The sequence below is a fragment of the Lepisosteus platostomus genome, chromosome 18 (genome assembly GCF_059453375.1).
Source record: "Lepisosteus platostomus isolate fLepPlt1 chromosome 18, fLepPlt1.hap1, whole genome shotgun sequence".
Lineage (NCBI taxonomy): Eukaryota > Metazoa > Chordata > Actinopteri > Semionotiformes > Lepisosteidae > Lepisosteus > Lepisosteus platostomus.
The window spans coordinates 7,564,348-7,592,208 of NC_142628.1; the positions used below are offsets into that span (position 1 = coordinate 7,564,348).

Sequence of the window (27,861 nt, forward strand, 5' to 3'; positions counted from 1 at the left end):
TAATGACATTCCTTCGATGAAAATGCATGGCTGTCACCTAGTAACACTCTTCAGCCTTCGTATGTTGGAATGTAGAAAATGTTTAACTTTTTTGTTTTCATCGAAAGGGCAATTTAAATCACTTTTATTTGACACTCAACAAAGTGAGAATGCTTTTTGATGGTCTCTTTATTAGTCTTGATGCAATGCGAACCTTACAACCTCTGTAACCCCTCAGAACTCCTGCAGTAAGGTCTCCCTCTTGTTGACAAATCGGAAATGACAGCATATCTGACAAGATTCTCTACAATTCACTCAAAGGCATTAATAGGAGGTCCCTGGAAAACATACAGAGTAGAAAATAACTACCTAGAAAATATCTTTATCTTGTAAGAGTAGAAAAGAATGTTAAAAAAATTAGTTCAATGCATTAGATCAATAAGAGTTGTTTGTTCTTGACCTTAAAATCCGGTACAGTCTTTGTTAGTCCTTATTTACAAACTAAAAGTTACATACTGTCCTCAGCTGCCAATATTAATAATGGACAAGCATGATAAAAAGACATTTATCAGGAATGTCAGAAAATTCCTTGATTATAAACTAGTGAGCATTACCAGCCGGTAGAATTTGGATGCCTTTAAAGAAAATTAAGTATTCTATTTTTTTTTAAACGGCCATTTAAATCTGTTTAGTAAAAGGGTCCATGTTAAAGCCCAACCTCCCAACAATACTAATTCAATCAGGTGTGATGGTTACAACTGCTCACCTTTGGAAGCTGAAAAAAGAAGAGACAATGCAAGATAAAATAAAGACCATGTCCCTCTGTCCCCTATCCTGGATGGAATCAATCTCACATTTTTGAAAAAATATATCTAATTTCTGCCTGCAATATAACTGAAAGACTTTTTTTTTTAAAAATGAGAGATTCTAGAGCTTTGCATGTTGAACGGCTTCTTCAAAAATAAGGACGCTAAAAGTGGTGTTTCCTCCAGCTGAGAGAGTGCCTTCGTTTCCTTTTCCTGTGAAAGTGTTCCTTCCCCTCTGCGGGCCAGGGGAAGCCGTTGTCACCCACTTTATATGTGCCATCAAACTCCTCTGTGTCCGAATCGTCCGTCACTTCTGGAAAGACGTTATCCGGAAATTCCTCCTTCAGCTTGGCGTTGAACAGCGCCTCAAGGTTTCTTCCTGCCTGGGCCACCTCCGAATCTGGCTGCAAACCACAAGTCACACTGCGCTGAAGCTGTCTGCTGTTTGAAATTCACTTCTCACAGGACGCCTTACCTTCAGGAATATCGAATTACCTCTGTGCTAGGGTTCTGTGTAGCGTTTAAGCTTGCTGGGAGAAAAGACGTAGGAACATGCTATGCCACTGCAGAATTCGTAACAATATGCCTGTAGTATGAAAGACCCTTCACCAAATGTCTGTATCGCTCAACTATTCCACTCTGTCTTACAGAGCTGATCAGCCTAACATAAGCAGAGCTCCTCTAAAACAACCTCTCAATGACCAAAGATCTGGATATACTATATAATACATCCTACACTGATTTAAGCACATTTGGATTTTTTACAGCAGTTTTTTTTTTAAATTGACACTTTATGGTTTTCATTCTTGTCATTATTGTGCTTGTCTATGCTTTTCACTTCTTTTTCTTTAAATTCCATTTGCTTCTGATTTAACACATCCATGCTTGAATTTTCTTCTTGTCTGAAACTAGCCAAGATGAGAGCTTGAAGGTGCAATGGAACAAAACATATACCAAGTCCAGTTTTTCAGCTTTTTTACATAAGGTTCTGACTCTGTCCTGACATGTAAACGTACAAAAGGACTATTTGTAGATTACGAGTCTCAAAAGGAATGCTCCAGCATGCGTCTTTTTCAGGACTATTGTGTCAAAAAAAATAAGTAACTTTACTTACGTAATTGAACTTTGCACAGTTCCTAAACATAAGAAAGACATCTGAAACAAACTCCTCAGGTGTGTAGTAGTGAAGAGGGCTCCTCTTATTCAGTTTACTTCTTATGACAGAGAGGTCCATTGGTTTCTTGATTATTTGGTAGTAATGACGTGCCTGTATTAAACAAAAGCAAAAATGAAAAACTCTTTTCCTCTTTACAGCTGCTATTCTTCAGCTGATTTGTTTATTATCTTATTACACTGAACAGAGAAAAATAAAACAACAGCACACGCTAAGAACAACATAACAATTAGTGTAATAACTCGCAACTGGCTTCTTACAAATGTTGCACTATTTACAGTATGTCTCAGCACTCCTTATTCTGTTTAGTCAGCTGTGGCTCTTACCAGTGGACTCACAGGTTCATGGAATGGGGCACTGAGGACACTGCAGTAAATAAACAGCGTCAGTTTCTCACATTTCTGTGGAAGAGAAGGTGAAACAATTTATCGTTTTCATGAAAAGAAAAGAAAATGCGAAAGTGTATGTAATCATCATCATACTAACATCAATATACATCCCAGTGGTAGAATGTTATCAATTATTGGATTCAGATTCAGTGTTTGTGTCACAGCTACAAACTTATACTGTACGTCAGAATAGGAAGAAAAAAAGTGTTGCATCTGTGTCATCTGCCTCCCTGTGTTTAGAAAACGCTATTCTCTACTGCATTACTGAGGAAATAATGGGTATTTGTTCTTTAAAACATCTTTTGCTGCTTTGTGACTCTTAGACAGTACAGTATGTACTGTACACAACTGACATACTTTACTGTCCTTCTTTATTCCCTAAAGAACTCTGCAATCAGACATTTGCTGCTACCCAATAAATAATGGTTACGCAGAGAGTAATTGTATAGCTCTAGTATGCATTCTGGCTTACCCTCTGGTCTAAGACGGACAGTCCGTACTGAGGTGTTGTTCCCTTGTGTTCTGCAGTCAGACGTGTGTTTTCACAGTCGTACTCCATCTCTGGGTCAATGAGATTACGGCACAGTGTGCAAACCCAGTCACCCCTGCAAAACAAAACGAAGGGGTTCGCTATCAACACAGGAGCTCTGCAGAGCGATGAAGCAGGAGAAATCAGCTGGGTTACTGTTTCTGCATTTTTAAAAGCTGCAATGCCATGCCACCTGTAGAATTTACTCAACTAAATCGAAAACAACATCAGCACAAGAGAGATGAAAAAATTATCTTCAGTTTTACATTTCCAAAATGCTAAACTTTAGCAATGTGCACACTGGTCTATTTGAAAGCTCAGTGAAATGAAACGTAAGCAGAAACGTTTTGGTATACTTTGGTGAAAATTCTTCTCCATCTGGGAAAGAAAACTATGATTTTCAGATCCCCCGCGCTGCACCCTCTGTCAGAGTGGAGGGGGGTGATGGGTAGCAGACTTTGTGCTAATTTGTATTTGTGGTGCTTGGTGTTGTGGATGATTGACAACTTTATTTTTGATTGTATGTTTATAAAAAACAATAAAATACAAGTAAAAAAGGTCACTAAAATCATTGAGGGGATTTATGTCATTGCAATTTTTATGTCTTCACCACAAGCAAGTTATTCCCAGAAACTAGCCAATTTAATTATTTCTTTACCATAATGTGTTCTTTTAAGCTGCATAATATCCCAGTCAATTTCTCATGAAATACAGCGAGATACAAGCTGATTCCCTGTGTATTAGGCCTTTAAAGTCAACAAAATAGAACAAATTTATTGCTTGTAAATAATTTACACAGTCATCTGACTTAGCCTGCTTTCCAGATCATGACAACAAATACACTGAATGTAAAATAGTGAGAATTAAGCCCTAGCTCCATCCTTACACAGGAAAGCTGAGGAGTGGGGGGATGTGACAGGAGAGATGGAAGACTTTGGGACATCGATCGCAACACAGCAAATCGCCTCCGTTCAAGCAGACTGCACAGAAGTCCTCGTTCTCCATAGTGTTCTCAGCGGAGGGTTCTGCCTCATTCTCCCCACAGGCCTCTCCCAGCTCCTCGGTTCCCAGGTCTGGCTCCATCTGAGGGGGCTCGGCTGGCCTCCCCACCTCTGGACACTGCAAGTTCCCCGAAGGGCTGGGAGAGTCCGAGTCATCGCCCGCTGATGGCTCAACAACACCGTCCACTGCTGGGAGTGACAGACAGTCCTCTCCGGTATACTCTGTCCCACAGCTGCCTTTGTCCTGCAAACAGATCAGAGTTGCATGCAGAGATTAGTTTTAAGAAAAGCTTAACCTGCTCTTGTAATGTTTTAGAATAATGCTTCTTATGGCTTAGCACGTTTTAGTTGACCACCTCAATAATATTTATTTGGTAGATCTGAGTCAAACAAGTATAAGGTGTAAAATTCAAAATATTATTCCTTTTTGTTTTTGCATTGTATTGTTTATATTTACAATTACAGTTTTGTGGAGGAAAAAGAAACAAATCTATCTAGTACAATTAATGCAAATGTAATTTATTGGTGAACACAATGTCTCCATGTCAGCAATACAACGCTGGGCTTTGAATCTCCAAAAGGATACAAGGTTTATGTAAGAATCTGTGTTTTTTGCCTTTTTGTAGTTAGAATATGTTGGTTTAACGCAGCCTAGAAAGTCCGGGAGATTTCATGAGTCTGGTAAGCTTCAGTACGGTCCCTACTTGCTCAGATCTAGCTCCTCTTTCCGTGTCCAGGTCTGTGCCTGCAGGAGGGGGGGCATCGTTCTCCCTGCTCTCTGAGGGTAGCTTGAGTGCTGGAAGCTGGCCAGAAATAGGGCAGATCTTCAGGCGCTCCAGGCGTACAAATGGAACCATAGGTTTTACTGGGAAGTTTGAGATTTCACTGGGAACCCTGAAAAGTGAACAAAGTGGTTTAAATGCAGGCCATATGCTATGATCACGTTGTGCCACGTCAGGTTGGGTCATTTTTGTACATTGCCGTAAACGTCACTGTGATTTACCACACTGGGTTTGACTGCCCAGTTTTCACACAACGGTTTTCGCAGAACAGATGCAGACAGGGATATCACGTGTTACGTTCTGCTGCACAGAGGGCTAAAGAATGTTATTTTTCTTGGCCCTGAGATGAATAAGAATGTATCCATCTCATCCAGGGTGAGAGCAGTCATGTCACGATCTAGCAATCCCATCTTGTAGTCTGTGCTACTGGAATTGGCTTTGGGTTGTCATTACATGCACAAGAGGCTGGATGTTTTTTTTTGTTATCCTTTTAGTTCATAAATGTTGTGTCCATACACAAACATTGGTGCAATGCATGCATTTTTGCAGATAGAATTTTTTGCAAACAGGAATTTCACACCCTTTTTTTTCCTGCATGCGGTTATCACTAGGTTTTCTAATTTCCCTTTTTAGTTACAAAACTTAGAAGGAATGGCAGAAGATTAGTTAAATTCAGCACCCTGTATACTGCTCATTTCTGTATGTATAACTCTGACACAAATAAATATGTTTTTCACATGGAAGAAGTGCCTGTCCTTCAATTAAGGCTCACACACACAGTATACTATACCTGACAGTATTCTGTGAAGAGTGTTCACCTTTAGCATCATCTCCTTCGTAAGTGCTGTGACCTAGTGAAGAAGGAGAAAGGGTGAAAAGCAATCGACACCTGGGTAAACAATAACACAGCCCTTTTTTATCTCCCTTTTACTCATTGCCATTTCTTCCAAAGCAAGTTTTTTTCTTACTTTACTTTCTCATATAGCTGCAGTATCATTATCCCCTTCAGACAAGGTCACCTTAATAATGCATAAATTTCCACACTCCCGAACGCAACAGTTCAAAAATATTAAACGTTTTGCATGAATGTAAGTGGATGATAGCGCTGGAGCTTATCTGGGTTTCTATAGTGATAATGAAACTGAGAGTATGAGACTCCCCTTAACTGGGACACTCTGGATTAACTAAAGCACTTAGGATACAATACTGGACATAAAGATATAACAGCATTGTCTGCTGATGGCTTGAGACCACAGCTCGCAAATAACAGGTCCAGTATTTTGTGCTGCCTCATAAATAAAGTCTGATATCGTACGTATTTACATGAGATGCACAGGACAGGTAATGATAAATGGCAGCATCTTTTTTAAGGTTACTAAAGAGAAAATTAACCAAAGCAGGAGTGACACAGAGGCAAGCGGTGAAAGTGAAAGCACTATTGATGATGGCCCACACACTCAATCGGGGCGCGACGCTGCCTCACCTGGCTCTGTCTTGAGGACAGTCAGAGGAGTGAGGAGCACAATGGGAGGGCTCACAGCTGCCCTGCTGAAGGACAGATTCATGGGCTGTGCAGGAGAGCTCCTGTCTGCGACTCCATCACCTCCGCTGGGTCGGATAAGGCCTCCCTGCCAGCGAAAACAACGTTGAAAATACAATAACCTTGGTAAGAGCCATAACACCGCGTGTCCTGAAGCAAGAAGAAAACGCGCAGTGAATACACTCGTGGGTCCATTTTAAATCAAACGTATAACCGAACAGCCAGTTACTACAAACACAGTGGTGGTCCATTCCTGGGACTTCAGCATTGTGAACTATTATGTGATATTTTCAAACACATTTATTTTTACCTGCCTTTGACATTTTTTCCTGAAGGCTTTAACATGTCTTCACTGTTCTTTACTACACAGGGCAATGTGACTACTTTTGGATGACACAATGAACATGTTAAAACCACAGGTAACCTTGTCAATCAAGGCAAAGGCACACTACCATAATGCATTCACCCCAGTGAAATTATTGCAAAATAAAATTTACCCATTCCTTTCCCACTTGAAGATCTTTTTAAAGTAAAACTTACATTTCTGTTTAATATATGCATACAGAACTTTGTTGTGTGGTACCAGTAAAATACCTTTAATAAACTATATTAGAAATAAATTTAATTTAGTTAATTGCAATTATAATTCCTTGGGACATCAAGGAAAATGTAAAATTAATAATAATAATAATAATAATAATAATAATTGCTTACACTTATATAGCGCTTTTCTGGACACTCCACTCAAAGCGCTTTACAGGTAATGGGGACTCCCCTCCACCACCACCAATGTGCAGCATCCACCTGGATGATGCGACGGCAGCCATAGTGCGCCAGAATGCTCACCACACATCAGCTATCAGTGGGGAGGAGAGCAGAGTAATATAGCCAATTCATATATGGGGATTATTAGGAGGCCATGATTGGTAAGGGCCAATGGGAAATTTGGCCAGGACGCCGGGGTTACACCCCTACTCTTTTCGAGAAACGCCCTGGGATTTTTAATGACCACAGAGAGTCAGGACCTTGGTAAGGTAATTCCTTTGGCTTACTATGAAATAGGACAGATTTCACACAAATGCTCTGAAGCCAAATGCAATGAAGAGCATTCCAAGCATTTAATATATATCCTGTTGATAAATCCTTTAAAACAAGTCTAATCTAATAAATAAATAAAACGTCACCATAAGGAACATAGTTAAGTTACTAGAATATATCAATCAGAGTAAAAGAGTCAGGAAATAAGCACTCTACAACATTTATTTTGTTGTGCTTTTTACACTGCTAACAAGATGGATGTAATTATTCCAGATAAAAGCCACTGCGTCATGCTGTAACCAAAACATACGAAGCTGGAAACATCTGTTACCTGAGAAACCAGAGTCAGTGTTTGTCTACATGTAAACTATAATGGGTTTTGCTTCTACAGGGGATGTCTGGAAAAACAACCTTTTATTTGGACTGTACACTGTTGTAATACAAGAGAGTTCAGTACAGTACAGTAGATTAGCTACGCGGTGTTACTAGCTACAGAGCTGTTCAGAATACAAAGGTGTTACTCCGCCTACGCACCCACACAAAGTCAAAATATCTAAGAAACAATAGCTGTTCCATTTGTCAACTCTTAATTATGCACGGGTAAAGGCATTTCTTTGACAACACTGCAAGAACAAGAACTAAGAGAATCACTTGCACAACAATGCACTGCAAACCACAGCCATGCACAAAGGCTGTATTAATGTACTGTACCTAACTCATTGCATTTCTTTTCTGGCTTACCTCCATTGAATCCATTGCAAACACATAAAGCAAAGCAGGCACTGAAACTTTTGTCAGCTGCCTGGAACAACAAACTACCACTGCTGTGCCCTTAGTCATATTTGTTTAAATTTAATGATTATTCATTATAAAATGCTTGACTGATTTGTTTTAGGAATGTCTTTAAGTTTGGGTGGAACAGTATCCTAAAAACATACAAATGCTGTTCTGTTCAACGTCTGTCTGTACCTGTGCTTGTATCATGACTTGCACTGGTCACTAGCTCATTTCCACTTGAGGAACAGTGGCCATGATTGTTTTGCTGCTGTGAAGCAGTTGCCTTGAATCTTACCTTGCAGTCCTTGCTCCCATGGTTCCTGTGTCTTGTTGCTAAGCTATGTGCAGCCCCTAGGGGCTGGTGTTCAGAGAGAAGGTGTGCTGCAGACCTGGAGGAAGGCATCACAGGTTCTGACGGAGAGTCTCTGGGATGTGTCCTCTTCCCTCTTTTCGGGTCGGGCGTTCGGCGTGTGCTGCTCAGGAGTCCGTTGGTCGGCTCAGACATCTTCAGCAAGGCAGGAGCAATGGAAATGGCACGGAGCGGTGCAGAGCCCTGCGAGAGAATCAGACAGTTAACTTCCCACTCTGCAGGCAAATTAAAGATGCAGAATTAAAGTGGGTCAGAAGAGATCAGATAGATCTTACAAAAGACATTTAGATTTAAATCATCTTAATAATGCAGACTAAAAAACACACTGAAATAACACAGATTCTACACAGAAACAGGCAGATCAGATGCTGGCACTATTCTATAGGTAAAGAGCATTTGAAATTCACACTGATGTACCTTCTTCCAATGATTTGCATGAATTAGCAAATTTAAAATTAAACCCTTACTCATTAGAACAATTATGTAAATGTTAAAGCAAGGCCCTTAAGGCTTCTTTGAACAAGCTGTATCACTTTAAATACAGCAGATAATCCCATTTTTTTGGGGTGCCGGCTTGTCCAATGTACAAATTTGTTAAGAAAGGTACAGTAGCAGTGGTTGCCCGGGCACTGCAGCTCAGTTCTGCACTACCAGCAATAATTTGTTCACAAATAAAAAGCGATGCATGTTTATTCGCTGCTTGCCTCTTTCCACATCTGTGCACGGAGCAGCGAGGAGACGCGGCCCAGCTGACATGCACGGTTTTCCTTTAATTACTGTGCAATTAAAAATCCTTACCTATAATACCTCCCTAAGGAGTCCAGTGGCGGTTTCTGTGGTTGAAACGTGAATAAGACTAAAAGTGGAAAGCCCTGAAAAGGTATCCACTTCTCAGATGATGGATGAGAAATGCGGTGATTCGAGGTAACAGGCAGGGATGTGCTCTGAGAAATGAAATCTAACCGTGAGCTCAACTATTCCCAGGGCAACTCATTAATGTGAGGATAAGTAAATATATGGCTTCACCCCAGTGCTTCCCACTCATTTAACTCACTGTTACTAAGTAAAGGTAAACAGTAATGAACACCTAACTTGAATTCACATTTACCTGGAAACATTCTCTCTTTTCATCTGTTGAAAATATCGCATTGTTCTGTATGCTGCTTTGAATCCTCAGTTCCTAGAGCATTGTGGAAGATTACTGTCTTGGTGAGGGAGGGGGGTTTTGTTTGTTTTGTTACATCATAATTTACCTGTTGATGAAAGCTGACACCAGCTGTTGGCTTTATGCACTCTGTTTATATACAAGTTATTTAGATTTTAGTTTACAAAGACTTCTAAAAGAAATGGACTTAATTTAATCCGTCCAGTGTGACACCATGGCTTAAGACACAAGTGGTATCACATTCATTGCTATCGTCAGCAACTGAAAAGATAATTTCCTGTCTGGAGGCTGCAACTCGTGTCAATAAAGGTGTGTATGGAAATTATACCTGGCTATTATTTCTTTGGAAAAGTGGTTTTTATTTAACTGCCAAGCAAGCTCTGTGACATCATAGCCATTGTGTGGTACCATAAGCTAAAGTAAGTTGTACATGCATATAAAAAGGAGATTAAAAGACTGTCCATAAAACTTTTGTCCTCAAACGAAGCTGGGATTGACCACTGAAGCTTCTACAAAAATCAGTTTTGCAAAGCACCTTTCCATTGCTGCACTGTGTTATTGTACCTAAATATGTGGAGCTTTGAAGCAAGCAGTAAGCGCAAGGTATGAAAATTGTGGTCATTCTAAATACATGTGAAAGACAGCCCAGTATGTAAAACTTACAATGGTTTGGTCAACCACGTGTGAATGACTCATCCTGCTACTCGTCCCAGTCTGCTGCTTCAGCTCTAATTCTGATGCCTGACACAGTGCCGGGTGGTCCTGACCATGAGCCGCTGTTGGTGAGGTGCTGAGCTGCTGCAGACAGATCTGCCGCCGCTGCTGTTGCCTCACCGTGTCACTGGTCGGCCCGGCTCTGGCTTGCTCAGCTCGCTGCGGCGGCAGGTCCAGCTCGGCCTCCTGTGGTTGCAGGAGGTGCTCCACCCCTTGTTGCAGTGGTTCTAATCGACAGGGCGCCAAGATCCGCAAGCCATTCTCCACTGCCCGCCCCTGCAGCGGTCTGCCTGAGCTGGGCAACAAAGACTGCTGGAAGTGCCTGTGCTGCATCAGGGACTGCGAAGGCAGGTGGATCATCTGAGGTGCTGAAGCCAGAGGGCTTTTGGGCACCCAGTGGCCCGGCATTGGCAGCTGCAGGGATGGAGTAGTTTGGTTTGGCAGGGTGAGGCTAAGGGGATAGGGGCTGAGCTCCAGCTGCTTCTTGTCAAGAAGCCATCTCGAGGCCTGCGTTTCCAGACCAACAGCGCCCTGGTGACCGTGGCGCCAGGATTTATCGGGGTAGGGTCGGATCGGGCGGAGCTTTCTGCCTCGTCCCAAGGCGCCGAACTGCTGCGTGGCAGAAGGCCCCCTGCTCTGTCCTGCGAGGAGCTCGCTCTGTAGGTCGGCATGCTGCTTGGGTGCCTGGGAAAAATTCAGGCAGTGCGGACAGCACACGCGGGACTGAAGGCAGGTGGGGAAGCCACAGCTTTGGTCTTGGGGCTGGTGGCACAGGGAGGCTGGCATGGCTGGGCACGTGATTGGCTGAGGCTTCAGAACGCTTGGAGAGGCGCCACCTCCGGTGTGAGGGCTGCTTCCTCCCTCTGTCGTCAGCTCGCCTGAAAAAACACACGAAACGCCAAGAAAGAAAACTATAGGATCCCGCATTATTACTTGAAATCCATCCATTTTCTGACCACTTCTTCCAAGTCAGGGTTGTAGGGGAGCCAGAGCCTATCCCAGCCTGCAACGGGATACCAGCCCAACACAGGGCAGGCACTCCGATGCTAACTCTCCCTCAAGGACCAGTTTTCCCAGAAACCAATTAGCCTACCAGTATGTTTTTGGACTGCAGGAGGAAACCCCTGCGAAGAAGGTTTGGAATTGAACCCAGGACCCCAGTGCCGAGAGACAGCCATGCTACCCACTGCATCAGCGTGCCACCCTATTATTTGATATATGAATGCTTATTTCAGGTGACCCTACACTACACTTGATTTTGGTCAAAAGACGCAGAAGCAGCACTGCTACCCTGTCTGGAAAAATGAAGCTCCTGTCATGAAAGCTCAACTCAATTAAAGTTTGAGATGAGATGCCTTTGATTTGCACAGAACCCCAATGTCAAGTACGTACAGCAGATTGAAACAGAATTTACCAGCAGTCAGAAACTGTCATATGTCAAAGCTAATAATGTCCTTTAAGCCAAGCAGCACTAAGGGATGCAGGTGACAGCCAGTTCACTTCACTTTCAGCAATTTATTTCCAAACATCTGGTGTTTAGAAATCCAATAATAATGTGGATAATTAATGTATATTTATTGTTCAGGACTCTGAGCAACCTTAACAAGATTAGTGAGCAAGGCAATTGACATCTACTGTACCTAAAGTGGAGATCTGCTTGGTCCAGAAACTGGCGTCCCAGTTGAATTTAATCTTAACAGGTGGGCCAATGTCAGGGGGAAGCTGAGATTCAAGCAGGCGTTGCATCTGAAATGTAATCTGAAAACAAGTGGGTCATTCCAACAGTGACAGTGATACAGATTTCCCAAGGACACTCCATTTCATCACTTGGCCTTGAAAAGTGGCTCAGGTACACTAGCTGGGTTGCCAATGACCTAAACTAGCTATAGGACATACCTTCATACTTGAACAGTACATACTGTTGGCACACAGAAATTAGTACATTAATGTTTTTAATAATAAATAGAATAGTGATATAAGGTACCTCTAAGTTATGAAACTAATAGAAATGCAGAATTCCACAGTTTAACAAGAAGAATAAAATAAGCTTTTTTATTGAGTCTTTTCTATAATTGAATCATCACTCATTCATTGGTAATATCATTATTTATACCACATTTCTTTCCTCTGATTTTATTAGAATATAAGAATGGTTACATATGAGAGGAGATCATTCTGCCCATCTTGCCTGTTTGGTCAATTATAAGATTGTAAGATTACACAGTGCATTTGTTTGATATGGGGCTCTTCCATATTAATGCAGGCATCCTTGAATTATAGATAATATACAGATGACACAAAATACCAAGCAGAAAACTGAATAGGTACAAACACAGCAAAAAATCTGGCAGCCTGGCTTGGCTCATCATACTGTACATGTTGAAGGCTATTCATTAGAGCACTGTATAAACTAAAGTTCAAATTGTCCAAAAAAAAACCAATCATCCATAATCATCCAAGAGGAGGAATGGAGAGTGTTTTTTTTTATCCTTTGTTCCTTTTATGAGACATCAAATATTTATCCAGCAGAATACAGTACTGTTAGAGAGGGCAGGAAGAAACAGGAGGCTCCCATCTACCTTGTCAGAACTCAGAAACAAAGTGAGGGTGGGGGCTGGTCAGGATTACGATGGGAGACCTCGAAGTAAAAAAAGGTTGCTAATGCAAGGGTGTTAGGTGGAGCTCTCCTTCCAGACCACATTTTGTAAGCCAATACCCAGTATTGATACAATAGTGATAGGGGACATGGTGTTGTAGAAGGCGCTATCATACAGATCAGATGTTAAACCAGGGATCGTGATATGAAGTATTAAGAAACAGCGATGGTGAACTCCGCTACTTGAGGGCTGGAGTTTTTAATTTTATGCAGGTATCAGCAAAAGATTAAGATCTAAACCAGCACAGATTTGACTTTTTAGTCAAATGGGTAGTTCCGTTATGTCTGAAGATGAGGACTGGAAGGAAGACCAGGGGACCTAAGGCCCTCAAGAACTAGAATTCCCTACCCCTGCATTAAACTGAGGACCTGACTGCTTGGTCATTAAAGATCTCATGGCATTGTTCATAAGCGTAGGCAGTCAATCCCAGCCTCCTGGCCAAATTCCACATTGGTTTTTACTCTTTTTGTTCTCCCTAAATTCCCCCCCTTAACTGAACAAGTAAAGAAATGTCTCCCTTCTCCACCTCATCCGCTGTGTAGTGGGACTGCCCTTCAGTGGTGGATAAAGTGGGTCCCTCATATAAGCAAAGCACTTTGGGGTGAAAGGCTCTATCTAAATGCAAGCAGTTATTAATTACTGTCAGTATTATTACCCACCAGTTCTTTGCTGAAGAGCAGAGGACTCCTTCTCTGGTTCACCGTCGCCCAGTTCACAAAGTTCTGCACATGGCTGAGCTGGCTACACAAATCTATCACTCCATTCAGCTGGCTGACAGTTTTCTGCTGTAAATCATTTGTTATCTTCTGTCAACACAGGAACAGAAAAATGACATTCATGTGAACATTTAGGCCAACTGGTCAGCGAAAAGCAGGTGAGGTTAAACTGTGCTTCATGAAATCATACAAAAAATATGTTTTGAAATTGAACTAAACTCTTCATGAACATGTTCAGGGTTCGGAAGGTTCAGAACTTGAGAAGGCATTGTTTAGTGCTGTCGTGAAGGGCAGACTAGTTCATTTGTGATACAGAATATTCAAATTTAGGATTGTGTAGCTTATGAACCTCTACGCAAATTAATGCTTTTAGATTTTTTCGTGGCATAATTACCTCAAGTTGTTCTATTAAATGGCTGGCTCGTTTGTTCAGTTCATTAATCATAATCATCTTTGCCATTTTAATCTGGTTCTCTGTCTTCTTTTGTGCAATCTTTATGCCATGCATCCTGTGCAACACAGAGGTAATGACAATACGATTGTTACAATATTTAACCAAAACACAGTTGCTTAAAATGAAGGAATAAAAATTAGATTTTAATAATTTCTTTTCATTTTCATGTAACAATATCACTTTCATCTAATCACTTCTGAACACAGACTTTAAAGAAATTTAAAGTTTCAATTCAGTTTAGTCAATGTTTTAGAAATGAGTATACTATTATTTACATTTTTAAAACTTACTCTGGTTTCAAAATGTGCCCAATTAATTATAATGGAAATGTAAAATGTTTACACTAACAGCTCTGTTTAATTTCCCTTTTTTTAAAATAGAAGAACAAAATTATTTCCTTTGTATTTCTCCACATTTGGAATGCAGCCATGTGCATCATCAGAGCCTTACACCATTTCACACCACAGCTAAATGTAAATCAGTTAGAGGGAGAGGTGGAACTTTCACTGGCAATGAAGACACACAAGAAGCAAAAGCTCTCTGTCGTGAGAGAACCCCTGACCACTCCTGTGTTCACTCAGCTATCTGCGTGCTCGTCACGGCTCAGACTGTGTCAGGACTGTAGGACTCAATGAGAGCATGTGTGGGTGGAAACAGCCTAGGAGTGCTGCTTTTATACTTTTCTCCAGAAAAGTTTGAATCAATTATTTCTGGACAGCTGGGATTCAAACCAGCAATGTATAGAATCCATAGAAGGTATCCTCATCGAAAAAGCCAGATTCCCATTGAAAGCAGCCTTATTCTTTTCAGGTTTTATGAATTGCATAAGTAAGCTAGCTCCTGATCCTGGATATTTTACCCTTTCCTTGCGTAAATGTGTGTACTCAGGCAGATGAGTAGTTTACATTTTGTGAACTACAATGTTTCTGCTTCATCAGAACATATTGCAGACAAGGCAGTGGCATGTAAAACAGTGAAACATGTCTGCACAGTGCAACTAGTGCTTATGTTTTAAAAAAACTTTGGTTTCTCACAGTTTAAAAAAAATAAATGAGAAGATTTCCTTTTCGGTCCATATGCCTTTCCCTTGTAATTCCCTGTGTATGTTTTCCAATAAAATATTTTTTTCCATGAACAGAACAAGTAATTAAGTCTTCAAGTCTATTTTTACACATAGGAGGTGCAACACACAAATCACACTTCTTTACCTGGCTTCTATTTGCTTTGCAGAGTTCTCTACAACAGATCGCTTGTCATCCAGTTGTGCCATCAAGCTCTCAAAGAGCCACTGCTGATTATGAAGTGCTTTGCCAACAAGGATTAACCTAAAGAAAGAAATAAGCAGGGAAGCTGCACCAAATATATTTTTTGCACGTCATAACAAAAATAGAATTACAAAATGAGAGATCAACAACAAACAGGCGACCATGTAACAATTTATTCTGAAACATCTACTGTGGCTGCTAAACCTGGGAATTATCTCATGATAATTATCTCCATCAACCCAGTCAGACAAATCCCTGCAGCACCAGATCATTTACCTGTGATCTTTGTGTGCTGAGAAATGGCAGCTTTTGCAGGTGAGCATGTCACATGTTTCACAAAACAAATCCAGCAGCTCCTGATTATGAAAGTGGCAGAACAGGAATCCTTTGGATTGGAAATTAGGACCTTAAAGAAATGAATATTTAAAACTGACTTAATACACAATTAAAATAGAGAGAGAGAACCCACGGACTTGTTTTCTACATGGAAAAGGGCAATAGATACACCTGAAACATTGCACAGTAAATGAAAAATCCATTTATTAAGAATATAAGTACAGTAAATCTTCACTGTGCCCTCATTAAGATTATTATATCTTGTTATACCCTGCAATTATATCCTGAAACATTTGCATGACAACATATTTAAAGTCCACATAAAAATACCGTATACCTGAGCTGCATTTTATTGTAGTCTTTGTCTATGTTCAACTTAATTGAATCTAAACGAGACAGTTTGTATGTATTTATCGTTTTACTGAGTTTAACGTTGTCATTTGTGTATTTCTAGTAATTATATTATTGTAATTATCCTGTGGATAATTAGCTGTTATAATAAGCAAGGCTCAACAACAAGAAAATTCTGATCTATTATTATAAAACTGGTTGTCAGAACTCTACACCACTTGCAGAAGGTTTTCTTACAATTACTTTTTAGAGGACTTTAGAAAACAGTTTTTGTAATTTAAGGTATTTTATTGCCACCACCCTAACCAGGAACAGGCAGATCTCTGATAAGGGACAGGTGATATCTGTTACAAATATAAAATTAGTAGAATACACAAAGAGGTAGGGGTCATGGTACTTTGGAAACTGAAACCTCTGAAAAAAGATATTTACATAATATATACAGCTAGGAAAATGAGTTATTTAAAGATAAATTTGCCAATTGTCAGTTTTAGCTGACTAGTGGAGGAAAAGGGGTATTCATGTGCAGACGAATCGTGCTAGAAAAGATGACTGTAAAACGTTCTGAATCCAGGAGTGGTCTTTACTGTGTGTATGAAACAGACCACAATCTCCACTGCTGAAGTGCCAGGCATCTAGCCTGCAGATTATTCATTGGCCACATCCTGTTGACTTGGTTTCTGTTTTCACTTCTGTTCTTAAAACTATAAGACTGTAAAGTGATACCACTGTGGCAAATTCCTGCAGTACCTCAAATGCACTCAAAGCAGGAACCTGTAGACGGGAAAGGGTGTAGATACTTAAATCAAAGTGTGCAGGCTAGTTTGGTTTGTGCTTATTCACCAGAGGTTCAGATGTAGCGATGAGTCTTTGTGCAGCTTGTTGGATATCATCACTACCACATAATAGGAGAAACTAACCTATTTCCATCAACATGTGTCATTGTTATCAAGGTAACCCAATCAAACCAGGGAAGTTACAGTAATATTCTCTATTTAAGGTTTATTGCATATTATTACTGTACATAACGACTGCCAGTCCTTTTGTACAGCCTTATGATATTTCATGATCTTAATTTTGACATGTCAAAAGTCTCCAAGTATAATTTGCCTTAATAAATAAATGTGTGGCAGAATGTTACATGAATCAAAAGGAGAGCAACATTTTTTCAGAACAAGTACAGTAGAGCAGCAGTGTAATATTAAAACTTTCAGCTCTTTGTGGATGCTAAGCATATGAAAGAAACTTACCAGCATGAGAAGGCATCTTCTCTGCTTCGGATATGAAGAGTGAAGTGGTATTTCTGTGCTGGTGTATATCAGTACACCGAAAACATAACCACTTATTGCAGAAAGTGCAGAGGCCCTGAGCTTCTCTCTGTTCTTGACAATCGGTACAGAGCTGCAGAAAATAGTTGAAAAAATTGTGAACAAATACACTGGCCGGTGAAAATGATCTTGCTTCCTTCTGGAATATTGAAGATTGTAAGGTGTTCACCTGCACACATCTGCACACATAACACAACAAGAAATAACTCCCTCCTGTTCTCTAGAATTCATGTTATTCACTCACTTGTCTGACTCTTTTATCCTGAGGTTACAGGTTGGGTAAAGCACCTTATTCAGTTTCATCTTAACCACAATCATCTATTCTGGAGCCCAGAGCTTTACACTCTATCGGCTAAATGTTTGATAAAAAGCAAATGTCTAAATTTGCAACCCATGTAAAAACAATGGTACTCTTTTATGGTGTACAACTGGGTATGTTAACTGCATTAATTTTTCACATGTCCAAGCTTGTCAAGCAGATGTTAGGTACAATGTTCCCTCTAACCTGTGCCCGTTGTGCGCACACACAAATAGCTCATGCTCGCTCCACACTCTCTCTGACTGGGCTCGCTGAATCACTGTCCTGGTCTTTTGGATCTATGCTTCTATGAGAATGACTATATTAACAAAAAATAATTTTAGGTTTACAATCTTACATACACTCAATTTAGTGCGCACAAGTTTTTGTCACTGAGGGAAAAAAAATTACACAACTTGAAATATTTGCACACACAGGCAATTAAAAATTAGAGGGAACACTGGTTAGGTACCAGGACATGGTTAGGTAACAGGTGTTAGGTAACATGTAACAGGACATGCAGGAATTCAGACAGTCCTACAAACCCACTGATCTTGTTTTTGGGGAACAGAGTTGTGAAAATATAACTATGACTATATATAGAAGAAGCAATGTAAGTCCTGATTGAAATAAAATGTGAGTTCTTATGCAACAACAGTAGCAACAACAGGTGTATTTCACAGCATGTGTTAAGGACATATAGATCTGAATTTCTGTTCCCGGCAATGGGTATAAGTGCTTTAACTTTTCTCCAGGGTCGTTGTCCACCACTTATTAATTTTAGTGCTGCTAAGATATATGCTTGTTTAACAAAATGATGACCTGTTCTGTGGTAGGTGCAATCCTGTTGTTGTCTAAACTGTACTGATATACACCTAGTGTTTACTGTTAGTGTATATACAGTACCTTCAGCACTTTACTGTATATACCTCAACATCTCACTAGCACCTTCACTTCCCCATTTTCTGCATTTCATTTAAAAAGCAAACACCTTTTGGTCTGATAATAGCAGATAAAATAATAAAGCTGTGAGATGCCACTGGACATCAAGCAGCAAGAAACCAGCTTGTGTACAAAGCTAGATCTGCTGATGCAAAATCTGCAATTACTTCCTGCCACAAAGCCACTCTTAGAACCTTAAGAGATGCAATCAGATTGTTAAAGTTCTGTGTAGAAGAATAAGGCTCGGCATCTGTTGAATTTGTGAGATGACTGTGAAAACATGTCTAAATCAACCTTTGGAGCCTATGACATGCTAGATCACATTTGTAATAAATGCAAATTTGTATGCTAATTGCTAACTGATCCTGTTGATTTAGATGTCGTATTATCTCAGTGGAACTGTCTAATACTGAGCAATTAAAAATAACAATTGAAAAGAGGTTTGTGATTTTTACACTGTCAATACTGTAAATATCTATCAGGAAACAAAACATTATCTGTAGGTCTTGAAAAAGTACTGCTAATTGCCCATAATTATTCAGGGCAGAACACAACAAAGAATTTTTGTGTAAGTTGCAAATCTAATTGTCATACTCCATTATACTGTCCAAATACCGCTTGTAATCACCTCTGCTTGTTTCTTTGCAGTCCACACACTGATGCCACTCACCTCTCAAGCCTCTATACTGTCTTAAAAGAAAACGTGTAAAAACAATTTAATTTACAGGAGAGTTAGACTTACTGGATGAATGCAACTCTCCTGTACCTGTAGTCTGTGCTACTTTTGAATACTGGAAGAGCACAGCTACTACTGGTAGTACAGCAATTTATAAATAAAACAGCCTCTTTCAAATAAAACATTAAATTGGACACCTGAACATTAACTAGTATGTTTGAAGACATCCTTACCTTGTCCATGTCGATACTTTTGCCCAGAAAGTCTTTCAAGATCTGGAAAAGTTCATATCTTACAGGGTGTCCCCTACTGTGGGATGGGAAATGCAGCAGAGCCAGTGGCAAAACATATGGGTTGACCTGTAGCAGAGACAGAATCATCAGAATAATAAATAAGTGCTTTATCTTTTATGGAGTTAAGCAGACTTTGACCTTACTAAGAATTTCAGATGCAAATATTAGGGTCTACTATACCCTATGAAATCTATCTGTTTAAAAAGAAGCCCCTTCATTCTAATTTGGAGCTAGAAACAAAAGATAATTAATTTTTTTCTAGGACAATAGATCCCCTAAAGCCTTTCCAGAAATGGAAGCAAAGGCCAAATGAACTATATTTAAACGTTCGGAAGCAACGAAGGCGTGCACAAGACTGTACGAGCCTCATGCAGAAAGGAACAGGCCCCTTCAGATACACTCACACTGGAGAATGTCAGCAGGGTCAGGGAGTGAACGGGCTTTGTTAATATTAAGATCCAGTGATCCAGTTATTCATGATTTTAAAAAACATGCAAATGTTTCAAAATGAGGAAAGGTGCATAAATACTGCCCAGATAAAAAGCTCTCAAGCACAAGAAAAAGAGAAATCAGAACTAAAGCCACAAAACCTGCTCCAGTCTGACAATAGGCTTGATATAGAAATGATAATGATACTTGTTAATCTGCCTCCTAATCCTGATTAAATAAAAATGATAACTAGACTAATAAAAATGATGATTGCTAATCTGCCTCCGTATACTGCAGGCAGATTAACAACAGCAATGTCATTTTCCAAAGTACAAACAAAACCAAAGAAAAAAATGTCTACATCCCAACAACTAACTAGATAAGTGTTCCACATTTTTTTATGATTGGCTTCTTCACTTACCTTAATTCCAGGGCCTCTGCTGAGTAACTTTAAAAATAAATTGTTGCCTGTTACTGTTAAAGAAATGGCACTTACTGTAGCACAGCGTACTTGTACAGTATGTGGCATACATTAGGAACACCACTCCAGAGATTTCACTGTAATAAATAAGTAGCATGTAGTTTGCTCCCTTGAAATGGCACCCTTGTAACATCAAATAACAGCTCTCTAAGAGTTTCAAAAGCATTATTATAATGCTTCAGTTAATGTGCACAAAATTACTAATTATTTTATTAATATAAGCTGTTGTCATTGAAAAGCATTACAGAACATCCTTCTACTTTCTCCAAAATGAATCTAGGCAATACAAAATTCAATGCACAGGAACCAGGATAGCACAAGAAACAAATAAACCATTTTAAACAGCAGTCTACTCACATCACTCAAGCTCCAGTCATAGACCTTCAAAAGCACCAGCCCATCTGAAACTCAGTTCATTTTTTGAGAAACTAAAATTGTCTTCTGGCTATCACTGCAAAGAAAGATCATTTTCTTCTAGGCGCGTTCTATTTGATTGTGGTTTCAATAGAAAACACATGACTGCAGCAGAGGACACTGTAAAATGCTTTACGTTTAAAGAGGGATTGGGGCTGTGAAGCAGCCAGCTGAGAAACTCAGCTTTCAGTTTCCTGTGAGAATGCAAATTAGTCAGAAGCCACTCTGGCTGCTCTATAAATAATTGCGAGCTGATGTAGCCCCTGTACAGATGTAATCTCCTGCCTTTGCCAGGTTTACTTTCATCGTGCCACTCCTTAGCACGTGCTGTACAACTGTCCGTTATTCAAGGGAGCCTCAGATTTTCTCTCTGTAATGGCCAAGAGATAAATGTAACTTGTCACCCTTTTCTGAAGTAAAATCTGATCAGAATCCTCTCAGGTCTAACCTGTATCTGCTTTAACCTAACAGCCCACCAACGGCACGTTGTGTATGGGTGACCTTTAACTGGAAACGTTTAGAGATAAACTAATGTTTTACGAAACTGAGTCTACTTTGCAGAACACTGTACTGTAGCTTGAAAAGAAAATTATACAGATACACCAAATACATAGCCCTTGCATGGGACTGGCTTGATTTCTGTAGATATTTTTGTAATTCAGTTCATTTCAGATTTTACTACCTGGATCATCAGCACCATGTGGTGGACATTTCAGGTTTGGTACCTTATTTTGGATACATTTGCATAGTCAGACCTGTGGCGTGGAATATGTTGTGTATTTCAGCATAGCTTCAGCAAAAGCCTGCACCATAAAACACTCTATCACAACACCTGAAATTCTGTGCATGATTACATTGCTGTTTACCTTAATTTTTATGCTGCTTTGGTTTAAGATATAACTGAGAGGACAGTGTTACATTGTATTGTAATAATACACCTCCATATTGTAATGATATACACCCATCTGTTAGTGCAGGTAGAAGCGATGTTTCATAGGCGGGTGTCGCGGAGAATGTGACAAGTTCTGAGACCTACTGTATGAATCTGGCAGCAGATGTGACAATATGATCAAACCTAACGAGTGGGTTTTTTTTTTCAGGATGCTTAAAAATAACTATCTGCAGAGGAGCTAAGATGTTATACAACAATGCTTGAATTATAGTAGTTCTTTGCATAAGCTTTCACTAAGGACAGCCCGCAATTAAAATCCGTTTTCAAAACAATGTTGGTAAGGAAAATCGTATCATAAAACTATGTGAGCGTCAAAGCTCAGCAAAATATGGTTCAGATTTTCTTAGCATAACTTCATTCTGGAAGACAACGTACTATGTAACTCATCTTTAGCGCCGTTTAGCACTAGTCTTCTGTGTGAATAATATTATGTAAAATAAGATTTTCATCTCAAAACTCCTTTTTTCTTCTGTAGTCTATCCTTTTTCTGGGTCATACCTACACTCGTTATAAACCAATGACCCCATGAGGCGCGTTCTAATTAAGCTGCTAAGAAAATGATGTAACATTAACTCAACCAAACCCTCGACTTTTTGAGTTACATAACCATTATCCTGGTTGTGCAATATTCTTCACCGCTTTTCTACAGAAATATTTTCAAGCGCATTTTTTTATTTCTCGGTGAATTATTACTTCGTGGTGTAAAACGGTGTGTTATTGATCTCCCGACCCTTGATATGCAAGTTACGCAATTTAAAATCTTGAAACCTAATTTTGAATGAAAGAAAATCAACTTTTGAAAAATGTCTTGTCCAAGTCTATACTTTTATTTGAAAAATACGTTTTCACGTTCTCTCTTCACAACCGAACAGTTACAGTATAGTCATGCACCTAGCCGAAGGCAGAACTGTTTCATACTGTACAACGCCTCCCAAGTCTGCCTTTTGCGTCCCTCATTCACTTTGCTCTCCGCTCCAGCAGGTGTCGCTGTAACTTGCGACGCCCGACAGTTTTGAGCCACAAAATCTCGCATATAGTCGCGAGAGTTGCAATTCTCTCTCCTCTTTGCGTCACCCTCCAAGATGGTAGGTTACATGTACGCCTTGGTCCGCTGGAAGTGTTGAATTAAATCACAAGCCATCCTGTCTTTTAGGTTCAAATGATGTTAGACTGACTAAGATATGTTACATAAAAGAGGTTTATTGGCATTTCTTAAACCGAATTGGGGAAAAAAATATCTTGCCATCAAACATAAGATGACTTCTCCTTTGGCTATAGTCGTGTCCCAAAATGTCTTAGGGCCTTCTATGGAAGGTGGCATTTAGCGGATGCGGCTCAGTTGAGTGTTTGAATTAAACTAACGATTATTACTGGAATGTTTTCGATCTCCGTCAGGCTATTGAATGTGTGCTGCAGAAGCGGACGGAGTGTCTTGTTTTGAGCCGTGTGTGTCTAGGTAGTTGTCGGGGTGTCTTCTGAAGGGCTCAGGCAGTATTGAGCAGGAGGCTCTGATGGGCTGCGAGACTGTCGGTCCGTCTTGCAGTAGCTGTGCGCCGGGCGCGTTTTTACAGTTTCCGTCCTACTTGATAGATTCGCATACCGGCGGTTTCTGCGGGGCCTGGTAAAAGGCCCCCTGGTGTAAGATGGGCTGTTATTGATGTAAAAAATCTGGACTCTTACATTGAATACGAGGTCGCTCTGCGGCTCCTAGTGCGGTGTCGTTCACTAGTCCGGCCGTGTGCGGTTGATACATCATGCCGTTGAATCGCTCATCAAGCTCGGAAGCCGCTGTTATGTTCTTATACTGGTGATCAGGTTCAGGATGTGATGCGTTCTCTCCTTCGGATAGTCACAGCGTTAGTAAAAGGTGCTAGTTTCTTCCCCGATTGAAAACATGTTAACTTCCATCTGCAGCCGACCAGAACTAGGAAGACCAGAAAGCTCCGAGGGCACGTCAGCCACGGCCACGGCCGTATCGGTGAGTGAACTGTCTGAAGGGCTGCCCTGGGCTTGCCGGGTCGTACATAGGGAGATGTCCGGATTGATTGGCCTCTGTGTTGCTGATCGTGGTGTGTTCTTGTCTGGGACAGGCAAGCACAGAAAGCATCCTGGAGGTCGTGGTAATGCTGGTGGTATGCATCACCACAGAATCAACTTCGACAAATAGTAAGTAAACGCCACTGAGACTTCTTCATAAACTCCTGAAATGAGTTGAGGTAGTCTAAAATCAGTATTAATCCTGGCCTGTGGAATTACAGCTCATTGTCTAACAGTGCACAGTAAGCTGTTATATTAGAATACACCAGATGTATTCTATACATGTACTAGAATATATTTATACTATATACACGTACTAGAATAAATGGGACACATTGAATTTGTAAGCAAATATTATTTGCAGGTTAACTGCTGAGATGTTTTCCTGTAGGTTCTGCTTCAAGCGCTATAGTTATGGTACATAGTATGTGGGTCATCTGAAGTTTTTCATCAGTTGAGAAATACTTTGTTAACTTGGAATAGTTTGTGCCGTTGCCCACTCAGCTAAAGAATTATATTGTCCTTTTGTCAGGACAGACGGGTCCTTTTGGTAGAACATGACAAGTAACCTGAGTTTCAGACTGCAAAGTCATGTCAAAAGACATTAATGGCAACGAGATGGACGCTGGCCAGTTTTCCCTGTTCGCTAGATGTGAAATGTGTTCCACTAAACTGAATCCTGACCACCTTCAAGGTGTACATTCTGTACAGCCTTTATCTGAATATTTGTTTTAGGCTCAACGGTTTTATACATTGAACTCTTCATTGTAGCTAAATATTTTTTTGTGGGGGTAAATCTCTCAACCTCTCAAAATGTATAAAACTGAATAATTGCATGTGTCTGAGAAGACAATCCTATTTAATTTTTAGCATGGATACATTCAACAGATATGCTGAAAAACGTGTTGGGACTTGTAAATTCTGCTGGTCTATGAATATTATATAAAAAACCTTTGGAGTTATTTTTCTATCAAAGGAAGAACTTGTACAGCATTAGCAGTTCCTTTTTTGCACTAAAACAAAGTACAGCCTTAAAGGTTCAAGTGAAATTCAGCGTTAGTCCTGGTTTGCACACATGCAACATTGATCTAGTTGGCTCTGTGGGAAAACTAGCAGTCTGTTTTATGCTGGCTGCCTCTTGAGAGCATTGCACATCAGTGAGTGATAACTGCCCTAGTCACGGTGGCTGTCATTCCTTACAGCTTCCTGTAATACTGCACTCTACTGCATAAACTACTGCATAAAATTCTTCTTTCATTTCAGCCACCCAGGCTACTTTGGTAAGGTGGGTATGAGACATTACCATCTGAAAAGAAACACCATGTTCTGTCCAACTATCAACTTGGACAAGCTCTGGACATTGGTCAGTGAGCAGACCAGACTCAACTATGCCAAGAAGCCAGAAGGTCCTGCGCCCATCATAGATGTTGTCCGCGCTGTGAGTACATTTTCTGTTCAAGTTTAACATCAGTTTTTAATAATAGGCTGATTTTTTTTTCAGTTTGTATCAAAATAGTGGACGATTCAGCAGTCTAGTGACTCGAACTCTTTAGATAGGGATTTGAGAATTACTTCTACAGTGTAGTTAAACAGTCCACACTGACCATGTTGACTTTTGCCTGAGCTAGACTGCAAGAGCTTGAAAGGAGTTGTAAAGACATTTTATTTACAACTGTTACTGGTCTTGGATATGTGGAATTGTCATCATCTGTGTGGATGCTGTTAGCACAGAAGTAATAAACTGTAATCCTGGTTGCTGCACAGCAGTATTAAGTAAAATCCAAAAGCTGGGATATATAACTTGAGTCCCTGCAGTTATTTTAATGTAGGCAATCTTTTTGTTTTATGTGCATTCATGTTACACCCCCTCTTGAGACGTTTTTGTTTTTGTTACTGTACCATCACATTTTCAGGTTACTAATATTTAAAATTTGCCATTTACTATCATGATACAGTAAACACTGAGTAACATTTGCACCCATGATTTATTAACAATTATGGATCGCTTTCTTGCTAATATTATAAAAACATGCCTTTTCTTTTGTGGGATAAATACTTCCCTTAATGGCAAAAAAAAATATTATGAAGCTCTTATAAGCTTACTGTAAAACAAATTTAATAATAGGCCTCCCTTTTAGCTGTTTAAGGTTCATGCAGCATAGCCTTTTGTCATTCTGTGTTTAACAAGATGTAAAATGCACGAGTACTTCAGCTCCATGTTTTGTGGTTGTATATAGCTTTTTATCATTTTACTTGTCCACTGATAAAGCTATATAATCTTTTTTTTTAGACCATGCTTAAAAATTTGAATTGGGCTTCTTAATGATTGTGCTAAAAATTGTTAAAATTGAGTGCACGAGAATCACCTGTAAAAGGCAGAACTGCACTGAACAAAATATTTTTTCAATCAATGGTGTCAGGGCTGTGCAGAGCAGTACATCTTCAAATTGAATAAAAGTAATTGCAAATAGCTGTACGAACCAAAGATGTAAATGTATAAGTTTTACAACTGCTTTCCCAGACCCCAGGAATAAATCATGTGCTGGTGCTGGTTCTTATCTTCACTGTGATGAACACTTTATTTCTTGCTTTGCTTGCACCGACTGTTGCTGCTGTTAAAAATCCAAAATACAGCTATTATCCATATCCATCCAATACATTGTCTGTGATTCGTTGGGTCTATTCTTTCAAACTCCTGCATCAGACCTTTTAATGGCATAGTGGCATTTTCAAGTGCACCTCAAAGGAAGTACATTTACCTGAAGTGTTGGGTGGGGTGTAACTTGTCGGGTAGTGGTAATAGGTACTAATTGCTTCGAGGACCAAGACTAGGATTTAGTCCTGGAGTTGTTATAGTTAACTACAGGTCTTGGAAAATGATTACTGGTCTCATTTAATATCGGATGCAGTAGATGACTTTTCTGTATACCCTGAGGTGGCCACCCTAGCCCCTGGAGAGCCACAGTTCAGCAGGTCTTAGGTCACCATTAAATTATCGACAAATAATGGTTTGGAACGTGGGGTTTTATCGATTTAAGTGTGTGAATTGGTTCGTTTAAGAGTGGCTACCTGTGGTTCTTGAGAGCTACAGAACATGTGCAAGTCATTTGCTTAAATTGCCTTCATATGTGGTAAAAATGATTGTTTCAGGTGTTTAGAAATTGTGATTTAAATGTCATTACCTATTTTACAGATTTACTAGGTTTGTAATGACATAATGGTGGAATTGTCTAGTGTTAGGTCTGCTGTCTAATATAACAGTATCAAAGGATTTTCAAGTGTTTTAAAGGAACAATACATACTTAATTCAGTGATACACATTGTATCATATACTCATTTGCTGATCGAGTTAGCCAAAAACTTGTTTATAGCTACTCTCACAAGTGATGTAAACCATTTTCTGCATGAAATGATCACTGGCCAAATTTGATAAATATATGATCATGTGTTCTGGCAGTTACTGACGCTTTTTACAAATGCAAACAAGTATTGCTGAAACGTAATTTCAAAAACTGTGTGTGATTTCTGGTTTTCTCCAATAAACAGCTCCAAAGTTAAATCTTTATAGAGAGAAACTAAAAGTTTACCGCATTATTGTATATTTTTTTAATGGCGGTTTATTTTTTTTGTCAGGGCTACTTCAAAGTGTTGGGCAAAGGCAAACTCCCTAAGCAACCTGTCATTGTGAAGGCCAAGTTCTTTAGCAGAAAGGCTGAAGAAAAAATCAAGGGTGCAGGTGGAGCTTGTGTACTGATGGCATAAGTGCTTTTTACCATCTTTTGCAAGAATAAAATGTTCTGTAAAAGTTGTCTGTGTCCTTTCTTTTTTTAAATTTAGAGCTAATTTGAGTTGTAACAAGCACAAGGGTTGAGGATGTTGAAGTGGTTTGGCATTTGTTAGACTCAAGTGTTCACTTTTATCTCAGTGCTATATCCTTCAAACACCATCTGGAATTTGATATAATTTTT

The 27,861-nt window shown here is 39.8% G+C and overlaps 2 protein-coding genes across 5 annotated transcripts; one reads left to right on the forward strand and one right to left on the reverse strand.

Moving 5' to 3' along the window:
• Positions 1-150: 150 nt before the first annotated feature.
• trim66 (tripartite motif containing 66) lies at positions 151-23,771 on the reverse strand. 4 transcript variants are annotated; one of them, XM_088611645.1, is made up of 19 exons: positions 20,848-21,108; positions 20,506-20,567; positions 19,521-19,646; positions 17,294-17,444; positions 15,633-15,762; positions 15,300-15,416; positions 14,032-14,146; positions 13,581-13,727; positions 11,905-12,022; positions 10,385-11,142; positions 8,311-8,568; positions 6,144-6,288; positions 5,451-5,511; positions 4,583-4,772; positions 3,764-4,122; positions 2,821-2,953; positions 2,286-2,360; positions 1,900-2,052; positions 151-1,189 (listed from the first exon to the last, which is right to left on the reverse strand). In XM_088611645.1, exons 2-19 carry the CDS (start codon positions 20,536-20,538, stop codon positions 950-952), a joined length of 3,309 nt encoding a protein of 1,102 aa, XP_088467771.1. In that variant the 5' UTR covers positions 20,539-20,567; positions 20,848-21,108; the 3' UTR covers positions 151-949. The 4 variants fall into 4 exon arrangements, with proteins under 4 accessions (XP_088467771.1, XP_088467768.1, XP_088467770.1 ...); XM_088611642.1 differs by having other exon boundaries at positions 10,214-11,142; positions 20,848-21,107; XM_088611644.1 differs by lacking the exons at positions 20,506-20,567; positions 20,848-21,108 and adding an exon at positions 23,537-23,771 and having other exon boundaries at positions 10,214-11,142.
• rpl27a (ribosomal protein L27a) lies at positions 22,855-27,698 on the forward strand. The gene is made up of 5 exons (XM_088611650.1): positions 22,855-22,941; positions 23,771-23,834; positions 23,947-24,022; positions 25,157-25,331; positions 27,527-27,698. The coding sequence occupies exons 1-5, from the start codon at positions 22,939-22,941 to the stop codon at positions 27,653-27,655; spliced, it is 447 nt and encodes a 148-aa protein (XP_088467776.1). The 5' UTR covers positions 22,855-22,938; the 3' UTR covers positions 27,656-27,698.
• Positions 27,699-27,861: the final 163 nt, after the last annotated feature.

What these genes read in the sequence shown, in the direction of transcription:
- trim66 (XM_088611642.1), bottom strand. Translation starts at nt 20,538, where the DNA reads ATGCCACATACTGTACAAGTACGCTGTGCTACA. An exon ending in AAAGTATCGACATGGACAAG is followed by an intron (nt 17,445 to 19,520) that starts GTAAGGATGTCT and finishes TATTTTCTGCAG; the next exon opens with CTCTGTACCGATTGTCAAGA. An exon ending in TGTCCGTCTTAGACCAGAGG is followed by an intron (nt 2,361 to 2,820) that starts GTAAGCCAGAAT and finishes TCTCTTCCACAG; the next exon opens with AAATGTGAGAAACTGACGCT.
- rpl27a (XM_088611650.1), top strand. An exon ending in CCACGGCCACGGCCGTATCG is followed by an intron (nt 23,835 to 23,946) that starts GTGAGTGAACTG and finishes TGTCTGGGACAG; the next exon opens with GCAAGCACAGAAAGCATCCT. An exon ending in AGAATCAACTTCGACAAATA is followed by an intron (nt 24,023 to 25,156) that starts GTAAGTAAACGC and finishes CTTTCATTTCAG; the next exon opens with CCACCCAGGCTACTTTGGTA.